This window comes from Oncorhynchus nerka, linkage group LG13 (genome assembly GCF_034236695.1).
Source record: "Oncorhynchus nerka isolate Pitt River linkage group LG13, Oner_Uvic_2.0, whole genome shotgun sequence".
NCBI classification, from domain to species: Eukaryota; Metazoa; Chordata; class Actinopteri; order Salmoniformes; family Salmonidae; genus Oncorhynchus; species Oncorhynchus nerka.
In genome coordinates, this window is record NC_088408.1 from 46,848,237 (window position 1) to 46,866,097 (window position 17,861).

A 17,861-nucleotide genomic window follows, 5' to 3' on the forward strand; every position below is an offset into this window, starting at 1 on the left:
GTAATCCAGAGCAGAGTCCAAAAGGCACAGTACGGCAGGCAGGCTCAGGGTCAGGGCAGGCAGAGGTCAGCAATCCAGGGCAGTGTCACAAGGTACAGAATGGCAGACAGAATGGTCAAAACTAGAAAACAGGGACTAGAGAGAGAACCAGGCATACGGGACAAGATGAACTGGCAACAGAGAACACAGGTATAAATACACAGGGGATAATGGGTCAAATGGGCGACACCTGGAGGGGGGTGGAGACAAGCATAAGACCGGTGAAACAGATCAGGGTGTGACATTATGATTGACAATGTATTCTCCCAAGTGAGGCTTGATACTGGGAGGTCATTGTTTGCGGATGATGGGGCATTGGGGAGGAAAGGGAGAAGTATTACCCATACAGCCAGAAGAGTTCAAGAAGCGATTAGTGAAGTTGAGCCATACGTTTTCAGTTGAGAAAACACAGTGTTTTTTTCCCTAGAAGTAAGGTCAGGGAAGAAATACACTTGAGGTTTTATGGAATAAATCTGGGCATGGGTGGAGCATGTTCGCAGAGTAGTTGTCAAAAGAAAGAAAATGTTGAATGTGATGTGTTGCTTGTCTGGAATGGAGTGGCAGTAAGATAGCATGGCATCAAAAATGCTATATATAATCACTGGATTATGGAAGTGTAGCATATGGATCAGCAGCTCAGACATCTTTTAAAAAAGCTAGATGTAATCGAGCACTCAATACCTCCCTGTTGGCAGCCATACAGGTAGAGAAGAAGACAATAGTTAGCATGACATATTGGGTAAATGTACAAGAACATAAGGTTACACATCCTATAAAAAAGGTACTCCTATAGTGCTGGGGAAATGAATGAAATCTGAGTACAAGCTTTGGGTGGATAGGCAATGACATGGCGAGCAAGATGGTGTTGCTTGGGAGGGAGTTTAGCCCCTCTGTGGTTCTTCCTGGCATTCCACCTTGGTTTCTCCCTCAGCCAGTGATAGATCTAGGGATGTTTGAGATGGTAAGAGATGTTGAGGAAGGAGTAGATTCAGTTGTAAGTGAACATGATTTAGAACTTCACTGTCTCTGGTCCACACTCCAATCCAGTTGGTGGCGATAATGCAACTTAACGTTGGTTGCCAACTGCCATAATAAAAAAATCTACAGACGAAGAAGGAACTCTGCTGCTGCATTTTTTTTTTTGGGGGGGGGGGTATATGCGTCACTTCCGTCTGTAGCTGTACACCACCTTCATATGGTAATGGCGAAAGCTCCTTGCACGTCAAAACGACTTTTCTAGAAAGATCAGGGTCATAAACCAAGAGGAAAATCGTCGCTCAGGAACATAGTTACGGCCATAACGCAATTTTAGATAATAGTCGACTTATTTATTTAATCGGTTTAGCTTGCTAACGTTAGCTAGCTAATCATCACGTTCGTTCATTTCGGTGCCGGCATTTGCGATTAATTTAGCTAGCTAGTTAGCTGGCGTTAGCAAGCTTCGGGGACGCAATTGTACAGCTTGTTTGATAGTAAGTTACTACTGTCGTCATGGCTAAATGGGGAGAAGGGGATCCACGCTGGATAGTGGAGGAGAGAGCCGATGCAACAAACGTCAACAACTGGCATTGGTGAGTAACGTTAGCCTAGTTGAAGAAAGCACACTGCCTTTCGAGATGCAGTTGGAAAGGCCTGTTCACTGGCAAGCTATTATCAGACCAAGGCAAGGGTTCCGGAAGTAGCAACACGGTTTAGACTGCTGCCACAACAGTTTTGCTTCGGTACTGCACTGCAGTTTAAATAACGCCCGGCCCAGACTCCCACATAGAGAAGTCAGTGGAAAATGCCTAAAAATACACTTTAGTTATCACCTTTGGGCGGTGGTGGAAAAAGTACTCAATTCTCATATTTGAGGAAAAGTAAATATACCTAATTAAAAAATTACTCAAGTGACAGTCACCCAGTAAAATACTAACATATTTCTTGAGTAAAAGTCTAAAAGTATGTTTTTAAATATACCTAAGTATCAAAAGTAAATGTAGTTGCTAAAATATACTTAAGTATCAAAAGGAAAAGTGTGGATAATTAAAAGCACAATATTTTTTTCAAATTTACGGATAGCCAGGGTCACACTCCAATGCTCAGTCATCATTTAAAAACAAAACATTTGTGTTTAGTAAGTCCGCCAGGTCAGAGGCAGTAGGGATGACCAGGGATGTTCTCTTGATAAGTGTGCGAATTGGACCATTTTCTGTCTTGCTAAGCATTGGGCTTCTGAGTGGCGCAGTGGTCTAAGGCACTGCATGTCAGTGCTAGAGGTGTCACTACAGACCCTGGTTCGACTCCAGGCTGTATCACAACAGGCCGTGATTGGGAGTCCCATAGGGCGGAGCACAATTGGCCCAGCGTCGTCCAGGTTATGGGTTTGGCCGGGGTAGGCCATCATTGTAAATAAGAATTTGTTCTTAACTGAGTTGCCTAGTAAAATAAAACATCTAAATATAATGTACTTTTGGGTGTCAGGGAAAATGTACATAATTTTCTTTAGGAATATAGTGAAAGTTGTCAAATATAAAGAAAGTACTGATACCCCCAAAAAACTACTTCAGTAGTACTTTAATGTACACTTACATTTACATTTACATTTAAGTCATTTAGCAGACGCTCTTATCCAGAGCGACTTACAAATTGGTGCGTTCACCTTAAGACATCCAGTGGAACAGCCACTTTACAATAGTGCATCTAAATCTTTTAAGGGGGGGAGGGTGAGAAGGATTACTTTATCCTATCCTAGGTTAACTTACACTTAAGTACTTAACACAACTGCCTTGGTATAAAACATTCATTGTGCGTGTGATGTTGGTCCATATAAACCAGGCCCCCAGTGTCTGGTCTGGAGCGTGAAGTCACGCTGCCAAAATGCTAGGTCTGTCTGAGGAAGCCTATGTAAATTACGATCGTCAGAACTGCCAAACTAAAACGTTTTAGACGCCCGTTTTGGGCTCTATAATGTGTTTATGGTGAGCAAGTTCCGTCCCCACAGTGAATTATTTGAACGTTCGCTACAAATCCAGATATTTAATTAAATAGTGACCCATTCTGAGGACTACATTTGTCGTCATACAGGACCGTCTTGACAGACCAATCACGATGGGATTGGTCGATGAATCGGTAAGCATATAGGAACTGGACGATATTAGCTATAAATGCCAACATCTGCATTGGCCCGATGTCTAGTTTAACGCCAATGTGCAAAACCGATGTCAAAGCTGACGTTCATACCTAATATAACGTAGGTAGATGACGAATGACGCCACGGAGAATCCAGCGCTGCACGTGCAACACAGCATTCCTAACCTAGCCCACAGTGTCTGCTGTGTGGATCTATTTTTCAGTTTCAAAGGAAGATAACAAAAAGACCACATGCAACGTTGTTGCTGCTATTTCCTGAGGAGGTGAGAAAGTGAAATCTTTCAATACCACAAACCTAATTACTCATCTGAAAGTGCAACACTCCCAGATGTTCAGACACTACTTAGAACAAAAGCAGGAAAAAAAACTAAGCACACACTTTCAACAGCTAAATAAGTTCAAGTCGAGCAGTCATTTGAAAGAGTGAGAAAATTTCAGCGAAACAACTCAAAGGCGAAATCCATTAACACCAAAATAATGGAATTCATTGCCCTTGACTGGTCGAGCACCTCGAGCCCCAGTACGTACACATTACCAAGTAGGTGATTTTTTTTCTCCAGATGTTGCCCTACCGGAGTTACACAGTATTGTTGAAACAAACATCCATGAGCTACTTGCTATGGGCGTCACTGTTATTAGCCTCACGACTGACATTTGGATCAGTGATGTCAGCCCCCATGAGCATGCCAAGTCTGACAGCACAGTGGGTCGACAAGGATTTCATACTGAGGAAAGCCGTATTGCATGCTCATTAATGTGCTGGTTCTCATACCGCTGCTGCCATTTCAATGGCATTTGAGAACATGTTTGAAGCATGAACACTCCTAGCTCCATTCAAACAACTGACTGGAGAAATAAGCTCAACTGCGTTTGCAGCAGACGTGATACCCTGTCATGGCATTGAAATGCCTGCTCAACAAAAATGCCAACAGGGACTGTTGGGTTAACTTGGAAAAGTACTAGAGGCTGTGATCAAGCGATTCAGTGGCATTCTCTCTGAGCCTCTTTACTGCTACTTCGATACAGACTAGAAACAGGGTTTACGTCAAATGTTAGACACAGCTGGACAAGATGGAAAGGGACACGGTGACAGTACCCCCCGAGGAGGAAGACCCACGACAGAAGAGGCCACGGACAGACAGTGCTGAAAGCTGCTTGACATGTATGATGAAATCCTGGTTGAGAATGAAACGATTGAACAACGAAACAGCACAGCTGTTTTACTGGTGATGGGGACATACGTAAATGACCACAAAATAACTTATTGGTCAGTGTGTGTGTGTGTGAACTATTTAACTGTACTAGAATGCTTAAGGACAAAATATCTTTAATCGGGTATTGGTATTAGATTTTTTGGCAAGGAAAATATTGGTATCGCCCAAAAATGTCAAGTCAGTGGATCCCTATGCCATAGACATTAAGGTTGTCTCTCTCAGGCAGGGTGTTAATGACCACATTGAGCATGATCTTTTGCTAGTTACTGCCACTTACATCATGATCCTTAGCGATTTATATATATTTTTTTGGTGCCATTCAGCAATACGCAGGGATTCAAACAATTGGCTATATTATTAACTGGTTATACGACTCCTTGCCGCTCCTTAAGCTATAACGTTAGTTGCTCACTGGACCCTGGCATTCTGTGTGAAATGTTAGCTAGCTAATGAACTAATGTTTTCCCTCTGGTTAATTTTCAGAATGGGAGAATTGGGTGGAAATTAGATGTCGCTTGTTAAACAAGTGGATTCAGGGATCAAGTGGAGCTGGGCCTGGCTTTAAGCTGGATGCCAATAGAGGTGAAAAGGAACACCACACACTTCCCTCTTTCAATAGGGAGTACGTACTCTGCCCGAAAGAGATCAATTATGCCAACAAAGGGTCTCATGTTCTGCTGCTGGCACATTGTAGAGCAGGTGTACACAGGCAGAAAGTGTATAATGTGCAGTGTAACCCAAATATATTGCTTTTGCTGTGTTGAACTTGACCGTACTGTAACACTTTCGTGTGAGTGAGGGGGGATTATTAAATGTTTTACTCCGTGAACGTTACTTTTGCACACATGTAACCTTGTGCACTTAATCCATGTCTACTATAGTGGCCACAATAATAGAGCATAAATAGAATGCCTGTTTTTCATTCTAGTGCAATATTTAGCGTGTGTGTGGTCACGAGTTCTATTATAAAGGCTGTCATCGCTAACTGCAACATTAGTGTATTGTTTTTTTCTTTCTCTGGATTTGAGTGTCATTCGCAGTAAAGTCTAGGCAACAAATAACATTGGATTGTGTTCCTTAATTTTTTAGCTAGGAGTTTGGTTCACATTAACCACTTGTTATTTTACACACCGAGACTGATCATGTTCTTTGTTGTTTAGTTAGTACAGTTAACCTGCATTTCAAGAAGGGATTCCAGACTAAAAGTCACTAGAAAATTAAAGCAACAAAAGAGGATCCCCGTGTTTGCGTGTCGGTGGAAAAAATGTAATCACCTTTTTGGGCCATCAGCAGTTTGCATCTCTGAATATTACATGCTTCATATTCAAATACTTCCATTTGTTCATTGTATTCACAGAAATGTCCCTGTATTGATGTGTAATATTGTTATTGTTTCAATAAATACTTCCGGCTTTATGTGACATCGGGAGTTTTCCATAGCGCGGACATTCCAAGTATTCTTATCTACTGGTTTTAATGTCTGTGGTATAAACTGTATGCAACCCGGATATAGACGGACCATGAATCGGCGTATGCGAACGTGAGTAGATTACTCTGTATAGCATTATTGCTGCTGGAAGGTGAACCTTTGCCCCAGTCTGAGGCCCTGAGCGCTCTGGACCAGGTTTTCATCAAAGATCTCTGTACTTTTCTCCGTTCATCTTTGCACCGATCCTGACTAGTCTCCCAGGACCTGCCGCTGCAGTACCTCCACACAGCATGATGCCGCCACCATGCTTCACCGTATGGTTTCTTCCAGACTTTGGTGTACCTGTACTGTCTCCTCCTCCTAGATGTTAGCGGGGTGAACAGGCTGTGGTTTGGTGGCTGAGGTCCTTGATCATTTTCTTGGCCTTTTATTCCAGGTGTTGTAAATGTCCTGGGGAGCAGGCTGTGTGCCCCCAATGATGTGTTGGGCTGGCTGGCCCACCTTCTGGAGAGCCCTGCATTTGTAGACAGTGCAATTGTCGTACCAGTCGGTGATGCAGACCGACAGGATGCTCTCAATGGTGCATCTGTAGAAGTTTGTGAGGGTCATAGAGGCCAAGCCAAATGTCTTCAGCCTCCTACACCATACTCTCTGTGTGAGGGGACCATTTCAGGTCATCAGTGATGTACACTGAGGAACTTGAAGGTTTTTACCCTCTCCACTGTGGCATAGTACACCACGTGCACTGGGGTTAGAGAATAATCAATCGTGTTGCTGTGGACACAGGATATTCTCACACACAACCTGTTTGACCTCGCTGTGATACTGTAGGCCTACTTATGTTACTTAGCTGAGAAATACTATAGCTGTACATTTAAATGACATTCACTGCCATAAACCTGTCTCCAATACATTTGTATTAGCTTACACAGACTCACCGTGGACCTTTTTGGCAAATAAATATGTGAAAAAGCGTCCCGTGGTTTGATTTGTCAACGAGCTCAATGTATTTAACACTGGCGGTAACCAGGTGATCCTAGTAAATGATGCCCCTCTGGTATGTTCTTTTGTGAACTGTCTTGGACTCATTGTTTCCCAGTTTACTACTCAGATAATTTAGTCTGACTTAATAAGTAAAATAACTGTAAATACAGTGCCTTCAGAAATTATTCATACCCCTTGATTTATTCCACATTTTGTTACAGCCTCAATACAAAATGGATTTAATATATTTTTCCACTCATCTACACACAATACCCCTTAATAACTAAGGGAAAACATGGTTTTAGAAATGTTTGCAGATTTATTGAAAAATGAAATACCGAATCTCTTTTCTGGGTCTCTCTTCAAGCTTTGTCAAAGTGGTAGTTGCTTGTTGCTAGACAGACATTTTCAGGTTTTGCCAGAGATTTTCAAGTAGATTTTAAGTCTGAACTGTAACTTGGCCACTCAGGAACATTCACTGTCTTCTTGGTAAGCAACTCCAGTGTAGATTTGGCCTTGTGTTTTAGGTTATTGTCCTGCTGAAAGATGAATTAATCTCCCAGAGTCTGGTGGAAAGCAGACTGAACCAGGTTTTCCACATTTTGCTTGTGCTTAGCTCTGTTCCGTTGCTTTAAAAAAATGTTATCTTGACACCCCGGTCAATAACACACAGGCACCACTATGCTTGAAAAAAATGGAGAGTGAAACTACGTAATGTGTTGGATTTGAACACTTTGTATTCAGTACAAAAAGAAAGTGAATTGCTTTGCCACATTTTTTGCAGTATTACTTTAGTGCATTGATGCAAACTGGATGCTTGTTTTTGGAATATGTTTATTCTGTACAGGCTTCCTTTTCAGTCTGTAAATTAGGTTAGTAATTGTGGAGTAACTACAATGTTGTTGATCCATCCTCCAGTTTTCTCCCATCACAGCCATTAAACTCTAACTGTTTTAAAGTCACCATTGGCCTCATGTTGAAATCCCTGAGCGGTTTCCTTCCTCTCCAACAACTGAGTTAGGAAGGACGCCTGTATCTTTGTAGTGACTCTGTGTATTGATACACCATCCAGAGTGTAATTAACTTCACCGTGCTATTATATATACCAATAGGTCCCCTTTTCTTTAAGAGGCATTGGAGAATCTCCCTGGTCTTTGTGGTTGAATCTGTGTTTGAAATGTACTGCTCACCTGAGGGACCTTACAATTATCTGTATGTGTTGGGTACAGAGATGAGTTAGTCATTCAAAACTCATGTTAAACTCTTATTGCACACAGAGTCCATGCATTTTAGTATGTGGCTGTTAATCAAGATTTAGGCTTGACATAAAAGGGATTGAATACTTTTTAAATTGATTCATTAGTTGTTGGTTTTTAATGCACTTTGCGGGGTATTATGGGGTGTGTGTAGGCCAGTGACAAAAGCACGTCAATTGAATCCATTTTAAATTCAGGCTGTAGCTGAACAACATCTGGAAAAGGTCCAGGGGTGTGATTGTCTTCAGAAAGTAATGTATATTTATTATTCTGTAAATAAACCCAATTGAACTATATTTCTGAAGGAAAAATTAACTTGCCTAAGGATAGGTTATTGAAATGGATTACTTTCTTTTGAGTCCATCTAGGGCTATGCACACACTGCATGGTGCCAGCAACACCTGGGTTGTGGGTTTGACACCCGCACGGGCCACACATACTGAACATGTCACTGTGCCAATGTTTTTTTTTTTTTTTGAATTTTACCCCTTTTTCTCCCCAATTTCGTGGTATCCAATTATTGTAGTAGCTACTATCTTGTCTCATCGCTACGACTCCCGTACGGGCTCGGGAGAGACGAAGGTTGAATGTCATGCGTCCTCCGATACACAACCCAACCAGCCGTACTGCTTCTTAACACAGCGCGCATCCAACCCGGAAGCCAGCCGCACCAATGTGTCGAAGGCTACACCGTGCACCCGGCAACCTTGGTTAGCGCGCATTGCGCCCGGCCCGCCACAGGAGTCGCTGGTGCGCGATGAGACAAGGATATCCCTACCGACCAAGCCCTCCCTAACCCGGACGACGCTAGGCCAATTGTGCGTCGCCCCACGGACCTCCCGGTCGCGGCCGGTTACGACAGACCCTGGGCGCGAACCCAGGGACTCTGATGGCACAGCTGGCGCTGCAGTACAGCGCCCTTAACCACTGCACCACCCGGGAGGCCCACTGTGCCAAGGTTGACAGCTAAATTATCATATCACAGTTTTACTAGTTCATTACACAAGGCACAAAATATGAGCGGTCTGATACGGGGAAGTTCTCCAGTAACAAATGCTTGTTTCTGTTACAGAATGCTTTGTTGGGTGACTGTGTGCCCTAATGAACACAACCAGTTGAATATATGAAATCATTGCGTGTCCCTACAGGACGGAGCGTGATGTGACAGGCTGGTCGACAGACAAGCTGAAGGAGCTCCTGTTGGGGCTGCGCGTGGAGGGCCCCGAGGGGAGCTGCGAGGTCACCGACGTCCCGAAGCTGGACGGCGAGGCGTCCATCAACAACCGCAAGGGAAAGCTCATCTACTTCTATGAGTGGAATGTCAAGGCGACGTGGACCGGTGAGTGCAGCACACTCTCACACACCACTCTGTATGGAACTCATGTTGAACATATAGTACGATGTTTTATGCAAAAAGTATCCCACATTTTGATTGAAACAGAGGGTTTTGAGCCAAACTAAGTGCAGCTTAGCACTCGTTTCCATGGTGATGAGACTAACGTTTATTTATTTTGTTTAATCAGGTAGGCCAGTTGAGAACAAGTTCTCATTTACAACTGCGACCTGGCCAAGATAAAGCAAAGCAGTGCGACAAAAACAACAGAGTTACACATGGAATAAACAAACATACAGTCAATAGCACAATAGAGAAATATATATACAGTGTGTGCAAATGTAGAACGATTAGGGAGGTAAGGTAATAAATAGGCCATAGTGGTGAAATAATTACAATTTAGCATTAACACTGTAGTGATAGATGTGCAAGTAGAGATACTGGGGTGCAAAATAAATAACAATATGGGGATGAGGTAGTTGGGTGTGCTATTTATAGATCGGCTGTGTACAGTGATCGGTAAGCTGCTCTGACAGCTAATGCTTAAAGTTAGTGAGGGAGATATGTCTCCAGCTTCTGTGATTTTTGCAATTCGTTCCAGTCATTGGCAGCAGAGAACTGGAAGGAAAGGCGGTAAGAGTTTGGCTTTGGGGATGACCAGTGAAATATACCTGCTGGAGCGTGTGCTACGGGTGTGTGTTGCTATGGTGACCAGTGAGCTGAGATAAGGCGGGGCTTTACCTAGCAAAGACTTACAGATGTCCTGGAGCCAGTGGGTTTGGTGACAAATATGAAGCGAGGGCCAGCCAAAGAGAGCATACAGGTTGCAGTGGTGGGTAGTATATGGGGCTTTGGTGACAAAACAGATGGCACTGTGATAGACCTCATCCAGTTTGCTGAGTAGAATGTTGGAGGCTATTTTGTAAATGACATAGCCAAAGTCGAGGATCGGTAGGATAGTCAGTTTTACGAGGGTATGTTTAGCAGCAGCATAAGTGAAGGAGGCTTTGTTGCAAAATAGGAAGCCAATTCTAGATTTAACTTTGGATTGGAGATGCTTAATGCCAATCTGGAAGGAGAGTTTACAGTCTTACCAGACACTTAGGTATTTGTAGTTGTACACATATTCTAAGTCAGAACCGTCCAGAGTAGTGATGCTAGTCGGGCGGGTGGGTGCGGGCAGCGATCGGTTGAAGAGCATGCGTTTAGTTTTACTTTCATTTATGCATTTGGGTCCCAAGGTTTTTATATGACCAATCATATCGAGTGGTTAAGAGCAGTTGGAGGCCACGGAAGGAGAGTTGTATGGCATTGAAGCTCGTCTGGAGGTTAGTTAAGTGTTCAAAGAAGGGCCAGAAGTTTACAGAATGGTGTCGTCTGCGTAGAGATGGATCAGAGAATCACCAGCAGCAAGAGCGACATCATTGATATATACAGAAAAGAGTCGACCCGAGAATTGAACCCTGTGGCACCCTCATAGACTGCCAGAGGTCCGGACAACAGGCCCTCCAATTTGACACACGGAACTCTATCTGAGAAGTGGTTGGTGAAAGAGACGAGGCAGTCGTTTGAGAATCCAAGGCAATTGAGTCTGCCGATAAGAATGCAGTGATTCACAGAGTCGAAAGCCTTGGCCAGGTCAATGAAGACGGCTGCACAGTACTGTCTTTTTATTGATGGCGGTTATGTCGTTTAGGACCTTGAGCGTGGCTGATGTGCACACATGACCAGCTCGGAAACCAGATTGCATAGTGGAGAAGGTACGGTGGGATTCGAAATGGTCGGTGATTTGTTAACTTGGCTTTCGAAGACTTTAGTAAGGTAGGGTAGGATAGATATAGGTCTGTAACAGTATGGGTCTAAAACAGAGTGTACCCCCCTTTGAAGAGGGGGATGACCGTGGCAGCTTTCCAATGTTTGGGGATCTCGGACGATACGAAAGAGGTTGAACAGACTAGTAATAGGGGTGGCAACAATTGTTGTGAAATTGTTAGGTTAGATTGCTCGTTGGTTACTACTGCATTGTCAGAACTAGAAGGACAAGCATTTCGCTACACTCGCATTAACATCTGCTAACCATGTGTATGTAACAAATAACATTTGATTCGATTTTTTTCAATTTGGGTGGATAATTCTAGAAAGAGAGGGTCCAGATTGTCTAGCCAAGCGGATTTGTCGGGGTCCAGATTTTGCAGCTCTTTTTGAACATTGGCTATCTGGATTTGGGTGGAGGAGAAGCGGGGCTTGGGCAAGTTGCTGTGGGGGGTGCAGAGCTGTTGGCCGGGGTAGGGGTAGCCAGGTGGAAAGCATAGCCAGCCGTAGGAAAATGCTTATTGAAATTCTCGATTATCTTTGATTTATCGGTGGTGACAACTTTATTCTCCCGTACACAAAGACCCAGGGGTTCAGTGAGATGTGGGTGGGTTGTCATAGTATCTGTCTTCAAAGTAGGCTTCATGACATCTCCTGATCTTTCTTTCTCCCCCAGGAACATCAAAAACCGGAATCAAGTACAAAGGGAACATTGACGTTCCCAACCTCTCTGATGAAAATGACATGGACGACCTAGATGTAGGTTATGACAGAATGCCATTCAGGATCATGCTCTTTCAGGCTAATCGACAGCTGCTAACTGTTGGTTGTAATTTTAGTTACTCTTGAAAAAAGTTACATTTGTTTCTTTTCTACTTTATTTAACAATTTTCAGATATGAGAACAGAGACATTGAAAACAGTACAACATCCCTAGTCCCTTTCCCCCCCATCCATCCCTCCCTCTCACCCCACCAAGGCTTCATACAAGGACATCACAAAAAAGTAAATAAAAAATAAAAATGAACAATGATGGAAAGAAAAACTAAACATTCAAGAAATTGTAATGATAGTAATTGGTAATGGCAACATCACTGCTAACTTCCAACTGTAGCACCAACACCATTCTCCAATAGGAGCACCAACAACATCTAGTCTATATCAGTGGGCCCAAAGGGAGTTAAGTGTATTTCTTTCCTTTATATGGGTAGAACAAGACCACACCTAACATAACAATATGTTTTTGTCTTTGCTCTCTTTTTTGGGGGGGGGGGGGGGGGGGGGGCACAGATCAGTGTGGTTCTTTGCAAGGATGAACCCAATACACCTCTCACCGAACTCATGAGGAAGGAGGGAGCAAAGAAAGTGCGAGCTGCCCTGGGGAGCTATGTTGGCCACCTGAAATCAGGTGAGGCCATTATTCAAATCTATTTAACTCTATTGCCTGTTCATAGCCATATTTCTATAGGCGATAGTTCAGCTTGATACGAGTTGAATTTGAACGTTTCCGATAATTGCAGAGTTCACTCAGGGCATGATCTTGCCCACGGCGAATGGGGCGGTGAGCAAGCCACAGCCATCGCAGACAAAGGTCAAAGTTGACAAAACCCAGGTGGGTAGCAGTTTCCTTCTTACCTTACGCCTTGATTCTCTAACCTCAATCTCTTCCGTTATGGATTTAACAATGGTGGAAACTTCCAGCTAATGTTTACATCAATCCAATACAAACAGAAGAACGGAGAAGAATTGGGACGCAGCCAATGTATCAAGGGGGTAATGATATAAAACCCAACTAGCAATAACAGTGTAAGGAATGTTCCATACATGTTGTGTTCAAGAAGAGGCCAATTAGCAAAACAAAATAAAGACATTTGTGCATCTGCAAAAAAAAGTTCATCCCCACCACCCTTCATACAATGTAAAGCCCCACAATCCATTCCAAAATTAATTTACTCAACTTCCAAGTTTTGGATATCTAGTTTTCAGGCTTATCGAGTATTACGTAAGCTTCACCTAAAGTACAAATACTGGGACTTCATGATCATGCTTGTCTGTTGTATGTCCCCAGATTGGTCCCTCTTCTTCTGCTCCACCATCTAGCACAGGGGTCAAGATTTCAACCTGCAAGTTTAGTCTCAAGGAGACCTTCCTCACCTCACCTGATGAGCTGTACAGAACCTTCATCAACCAAAACGTGAGTGATCAAGTAGTCTTTTCCTTGTTAACAAGCTCAGTTACCCTAATAATGTAGAGTAAGAATATCATTGAGTGCATGTGCTAGTTTGCCTTTTAAAGAAAGAGTTTTACCTGGGTTTTGATATCATTTTTATCATTTTTTCCCCCTGTGGTATTTCACCAGTGCAAACATTTTTGATTAACTCTTATATCCAATGTTGGATTTTACTGTTGCTTTCAATTGGGAATGAGGAGCAACCTCCGTGAACTAGACTTAAACTCTGTAGATTACTTCCGGTTCACAAATGTTGCCTATTGTAAGATAATGTCCACCTACTTTTTAAATTGGTGGCCATAACTCTTTTAAATCATGACTACAATTGGCTGACAGCTTGTAGGAATCATTGATTTGACTCCACTCTGGTAATGCAGATGGTCCAGGCGTTCACCCATGCTGCAGCTGTGGTCGACGGAGAAAAAGGAGGGAAGTTTCAGCTGCTAGAGGGGAGTGTCAACGGAGAGTTTACAGAGCTGGTGAGGACATGTCTTCTTGAGATCATGTTTGTTATCCGTCAATCGTAACCCATTGTGGAAGAATGTCCAAATCTAACTGTAGTCTTTGTTTCCACTTCTTAGGTCCCAGATGAGAAGATTGTTATGAAATGGAGGTTCAAGACCTGGCCATGTGGTAGGTTTCCCCACCTTGCCCAGTTGTCCTCTTGATTTTGTGTGTGCTCCTCAGTAACTTTCAATATCAACTTTAATTTCAGCATGTCTCCACTTAGGTATTTCTCATACAGGTAATCTCTACAACACTAACTGCTTTCTCAACTAGTTGCTGGGGACCCACAGGTTTTGCAGGCTTTTGTTTCATCCTAGAACTAAGGATAACATTCATAGAGCAAACTGGAAATCACATTTATTGTTGCTGAGGACTTTAACAAAGGAAATCTGAGGAGAATTCTCCCGAAATTCCACGAGGAGAGGGAGGACACTTGATCATTTTTATTCTCCCTTCCGAGACAGTTAATCCAGAGAATCAGAGCCATCTTTTAGCTAAATTTAGTCATGAATAAATTGGCTACATTTCTTTAAATGGACAATTCTGTGAACTGTCTTGTGCAAGTTTTAAATTGACACTACCTGTTAGCAAAGGTGCCAGCTAGAGATGACATGAAGGAGCTTGCAGGGATTTGTAGTCTTGCGTGATGTCTACTTTGACGCTAATTAGCATTTTAGAATCTAAGAGTAAAAAGAGCTGAAAACATTGATAAGTCAGCTGGTCCGAGAGAGATTTACATGGTTATCAAAATGTCACGCCAGGGCCTCAATTTAAAATGTCAGTTGAATTATGTTTACAACTTAATTAAAAATGAAACGCTGAAAGTATTCATTAAGTATTCAACCCCTTTGTTATGGCAAGTAAAAATGTGCATAAGCTGCCTGGACTCACTGTGTGCAATAAGTGTTAAAATATGATTTTTGAATGACTACCTCAAACCCATGTACTGGACTCCACACATACAATTATCTATAAGGTTCCTCAGTCGAGCAGTGATTTCAAACACTGATTCAACCACAAAGACCGGGGAGGTTTTCCAATGCCTTTTAAAGAAGGGCACCTATGGGTAGAATCAGAAAAAATATGGACATTGAATATCCCTTTGACCATGTTGAAGTAATTAATTACACTTTAGATCGTGTATCAATACACCCAGTCACTACAAAGATACAGGCGTCTTTCCTAACTCAGTTGTTGGAGAGGAAGGAAACCGCTCAGGGATTTTACCATGAGGCCAATGGTGACTTTACAACAGTTACAGAGTTTAATGGCTGTGATGGGAGGAAACATTGTAGTTACTCCACAATACCAACCTAATTGGCAGAGTGAAAAGAAGGAAGCCTGTACAGAATACAAATGTTTGCAATAAGGCACTAAAGTAAAACTGTAAAAATTGTGGCAAAGAATGAACTTGGTCCTGAATAGAAAGTGTTTTGTTTGGGTCAAATCCAACACATATTTTCAAGCATGATGGTGGCTCCATGTTATGGGTATGTTTGTCATCGACAAAGACTAGGCAGTTTTTTTAAGGATAAATTAAACAGAATAAAGCTAAGCACAGGCAAAATCCTAGAGGAAAACCTGGTTCAGTCTGCTTTCCAACAGACACTGGGATACGTTCACCTTTCAGCAGACAATCTAAAACAGGCCAAATATATACTGGAATTGCTTACCAAGACGGCATTAAATGTTCCTGAGTAGCCTAGTTACAGTTTTGATGTAAATTGTCTTGAAAAATCTATGGCAATACTTAAATGGCTGTCTAGCAATGATCAACAACCAACTTGACAATGCTTGAAGAATTTTTTTAAAGAATAACGTGCAAATATTGTATAATCCAGGTGTGCAAAATGTATAGACTCACCCAGAATGATTTAAAGCTGTAATCGCTGCCAAAGGTGATTCTAACATGCATTGACTCAGGGGGATGAATTCTTATTTAATCAAGATCCAGTATATTAGTGTTTTAAAAAAATGTATTACAAATTGTATAATTTTTTCCTCCACTTTGACAGAGTATTTTGTTTAGATCGTTGACAAAAAATGATCCCACTTTGTAACAACAATAACAATGTGGAAAAAGTCTAGGGGTGTGAATACTTTCTGAAGCATTGTATTTATATTCTGACATTGCTCCCGTGATATCTACTTTGGATTTGTTAATTGGACACGTTCTGACATTTCTTGTTTTGATTATCTGTGTATTTGTTTGGTATTTGCTAGACATTCTACCACTGATAGACCGATATCTCACTGGATGTATAAATGTGAAGCATCCTGTTGGCGTTTCCGCTCACAACCAAATATTGTATGGTAGAGATAGCAAGCTCACTGGCGGGCAGTGGGAGAAGATGGAACGAGATGGATTTTGGCTGACATTTTGTAAATTCTCATCAATAGTTTTCTGTTCCTAAAAGTAGAATCTGATGGACAGAGTTTTGTGCACTTTACCGTTCGCAAAAGTTTTTAATTTTTTTTAAATGCGCTGCTTAGGAGTGTAAAAGCAAATAGAGTTGTTGTATACTGGAACGCGCCAATAGGATATTGCTAGCGCGTGCTTAGCTCTGCCCGCCTCTATGCTTGTTCTGCCCACTATCACTCATTTGTTCCCGTTAGACCACAGCTTGTCGATTCCATCTAGGTTTAGTTCTAAAAATATGATTCAACTGCACTCTTTGAGCTAGAAACAAGCATTTTGCTGCATCTGTAACACCTGTAAATCACCTGTAAATACATTTTGATTTTAACATACCTGATTAAACTAATCACAGGCTTGATGATTAGTTGGATCTGGTGTATTGAAACTGGGCAGGAACAAAAGCCTGCATACCCTGTTGGAGACTCATGACTGGACTTGAGGAACCCTGAATAGTAACATAAATGGCTTGGATATATTGTTTTTGCAACAACTCACTCTGATTTCCCTCTTCCAGAGCACTATGCGACTATCACTCTAAACATGAAGGATCGAGGCAATGAGACTGAGCTGAAGCTGGAATGTAAAGATGTCCCTACTGGAGAAGAGGATAGGACGAAGGAGGGTTGGAAGAGATACTACTTTGAAGCCATCAAACAAACTTTTGGATTCGGGGCCCGACTCTATTGAGATTGACTCTAAGTCATGAACAAAACAAAAAAGAGAACCTGATTATTTAATGTGAATGAATACTCTCTTTGGCACTGTCTCTTGTAGCACTAGCCATACTGTGTGCGTAGACAAACGGTGCCCTTTCCACTTGGAAGACTGGCTTGCAGTGTAAGGGTCAGTGGTTCAAGGCTTCCTTTGAGGTCTGCTTACCACACTGAGTCTAAGCAAAGGAGATGTAGAAACAATCACTCGAATGACAGTATATTTACGTGCTGACAGTATTTGGAATTAATGATCAGTATTCTCTATTAAACTCTGCACATTTTGAAGTGTGTCGTGCTGAAATAAATGCGATTTTTACTCAATTATGTCTTGTGGGTTTAATGATGACTTATTGTGCAAGACTACAGGTTAGTGGCTACCCGATGTCCAGTGATGTTTCTCTTGAAAAAAGGTTGCTCACGCTTGATATTCTTAAGAGATTTGACAAACAGACATCAAAACAAATTGCAGTGCAAATGAAATATGGACAACAAGAGGTACATTTAATTACAAAAGGTTTTGAATTATATTTCCAATATAATATCCCAAGGGTATACAGCTTACCATACCCATTATGCAGGTAGCCAAGCGGTTTAGAGCATTGTGCTAGTAATCGACGGGTTTGAATCCACGAGCCGACTGGAAAATCTGTCGATGTGCCCTTGAGCTACGAATTTAAACCTGTCAGTCGCTCTGGATAACGTCTGCTAAATTACTTAATTATGCTAAGACTAGTACTGCTTACTTTTTTTTGGCGTGCCAAATACATGTTATGCAACACAAACGTACACGAATT

At 42.1% G+C, this 17,861-nt stretch overlaps 1 protein-coding gene across 1 annotated transcript; it reads left to right on the forward strand.

Moving 5' to 3' along the window:
* The first annotated feature begins 1,201 nt into the window (after positions 1–1,201).
* On the forward strand, positions 1,202–17,388 carry LOC115139580 (activator of 90 kDa heat shock protein ATPase homolog 1-like). The gene is made up of 9 exons (XM_029677128.2): positions 1,202–1,610; positions 9,203–9,393; positions 11,876–11,958; positions 12,489–12,606; positions 12,719–12,810; positions 13,267–13,392; positions 13,806–13,907; positions 14,010–14,061; positions 16,869–17,388. The coding sequence occupies exons 1-9, from the start codon at positions 1,531–1,533 to the stop codon at positions 17,039–17,041; spliced, it is 1,017 nt and encodes a 338-aa protein (XP_029532988.1). The 5' UTR covers positions 1,202–1,530; the 3' UTR covers positions 17,042–17,388.
* The last annotated feature ends 473 nt before the right edge of the window (positions 17,389–17,861 follow it).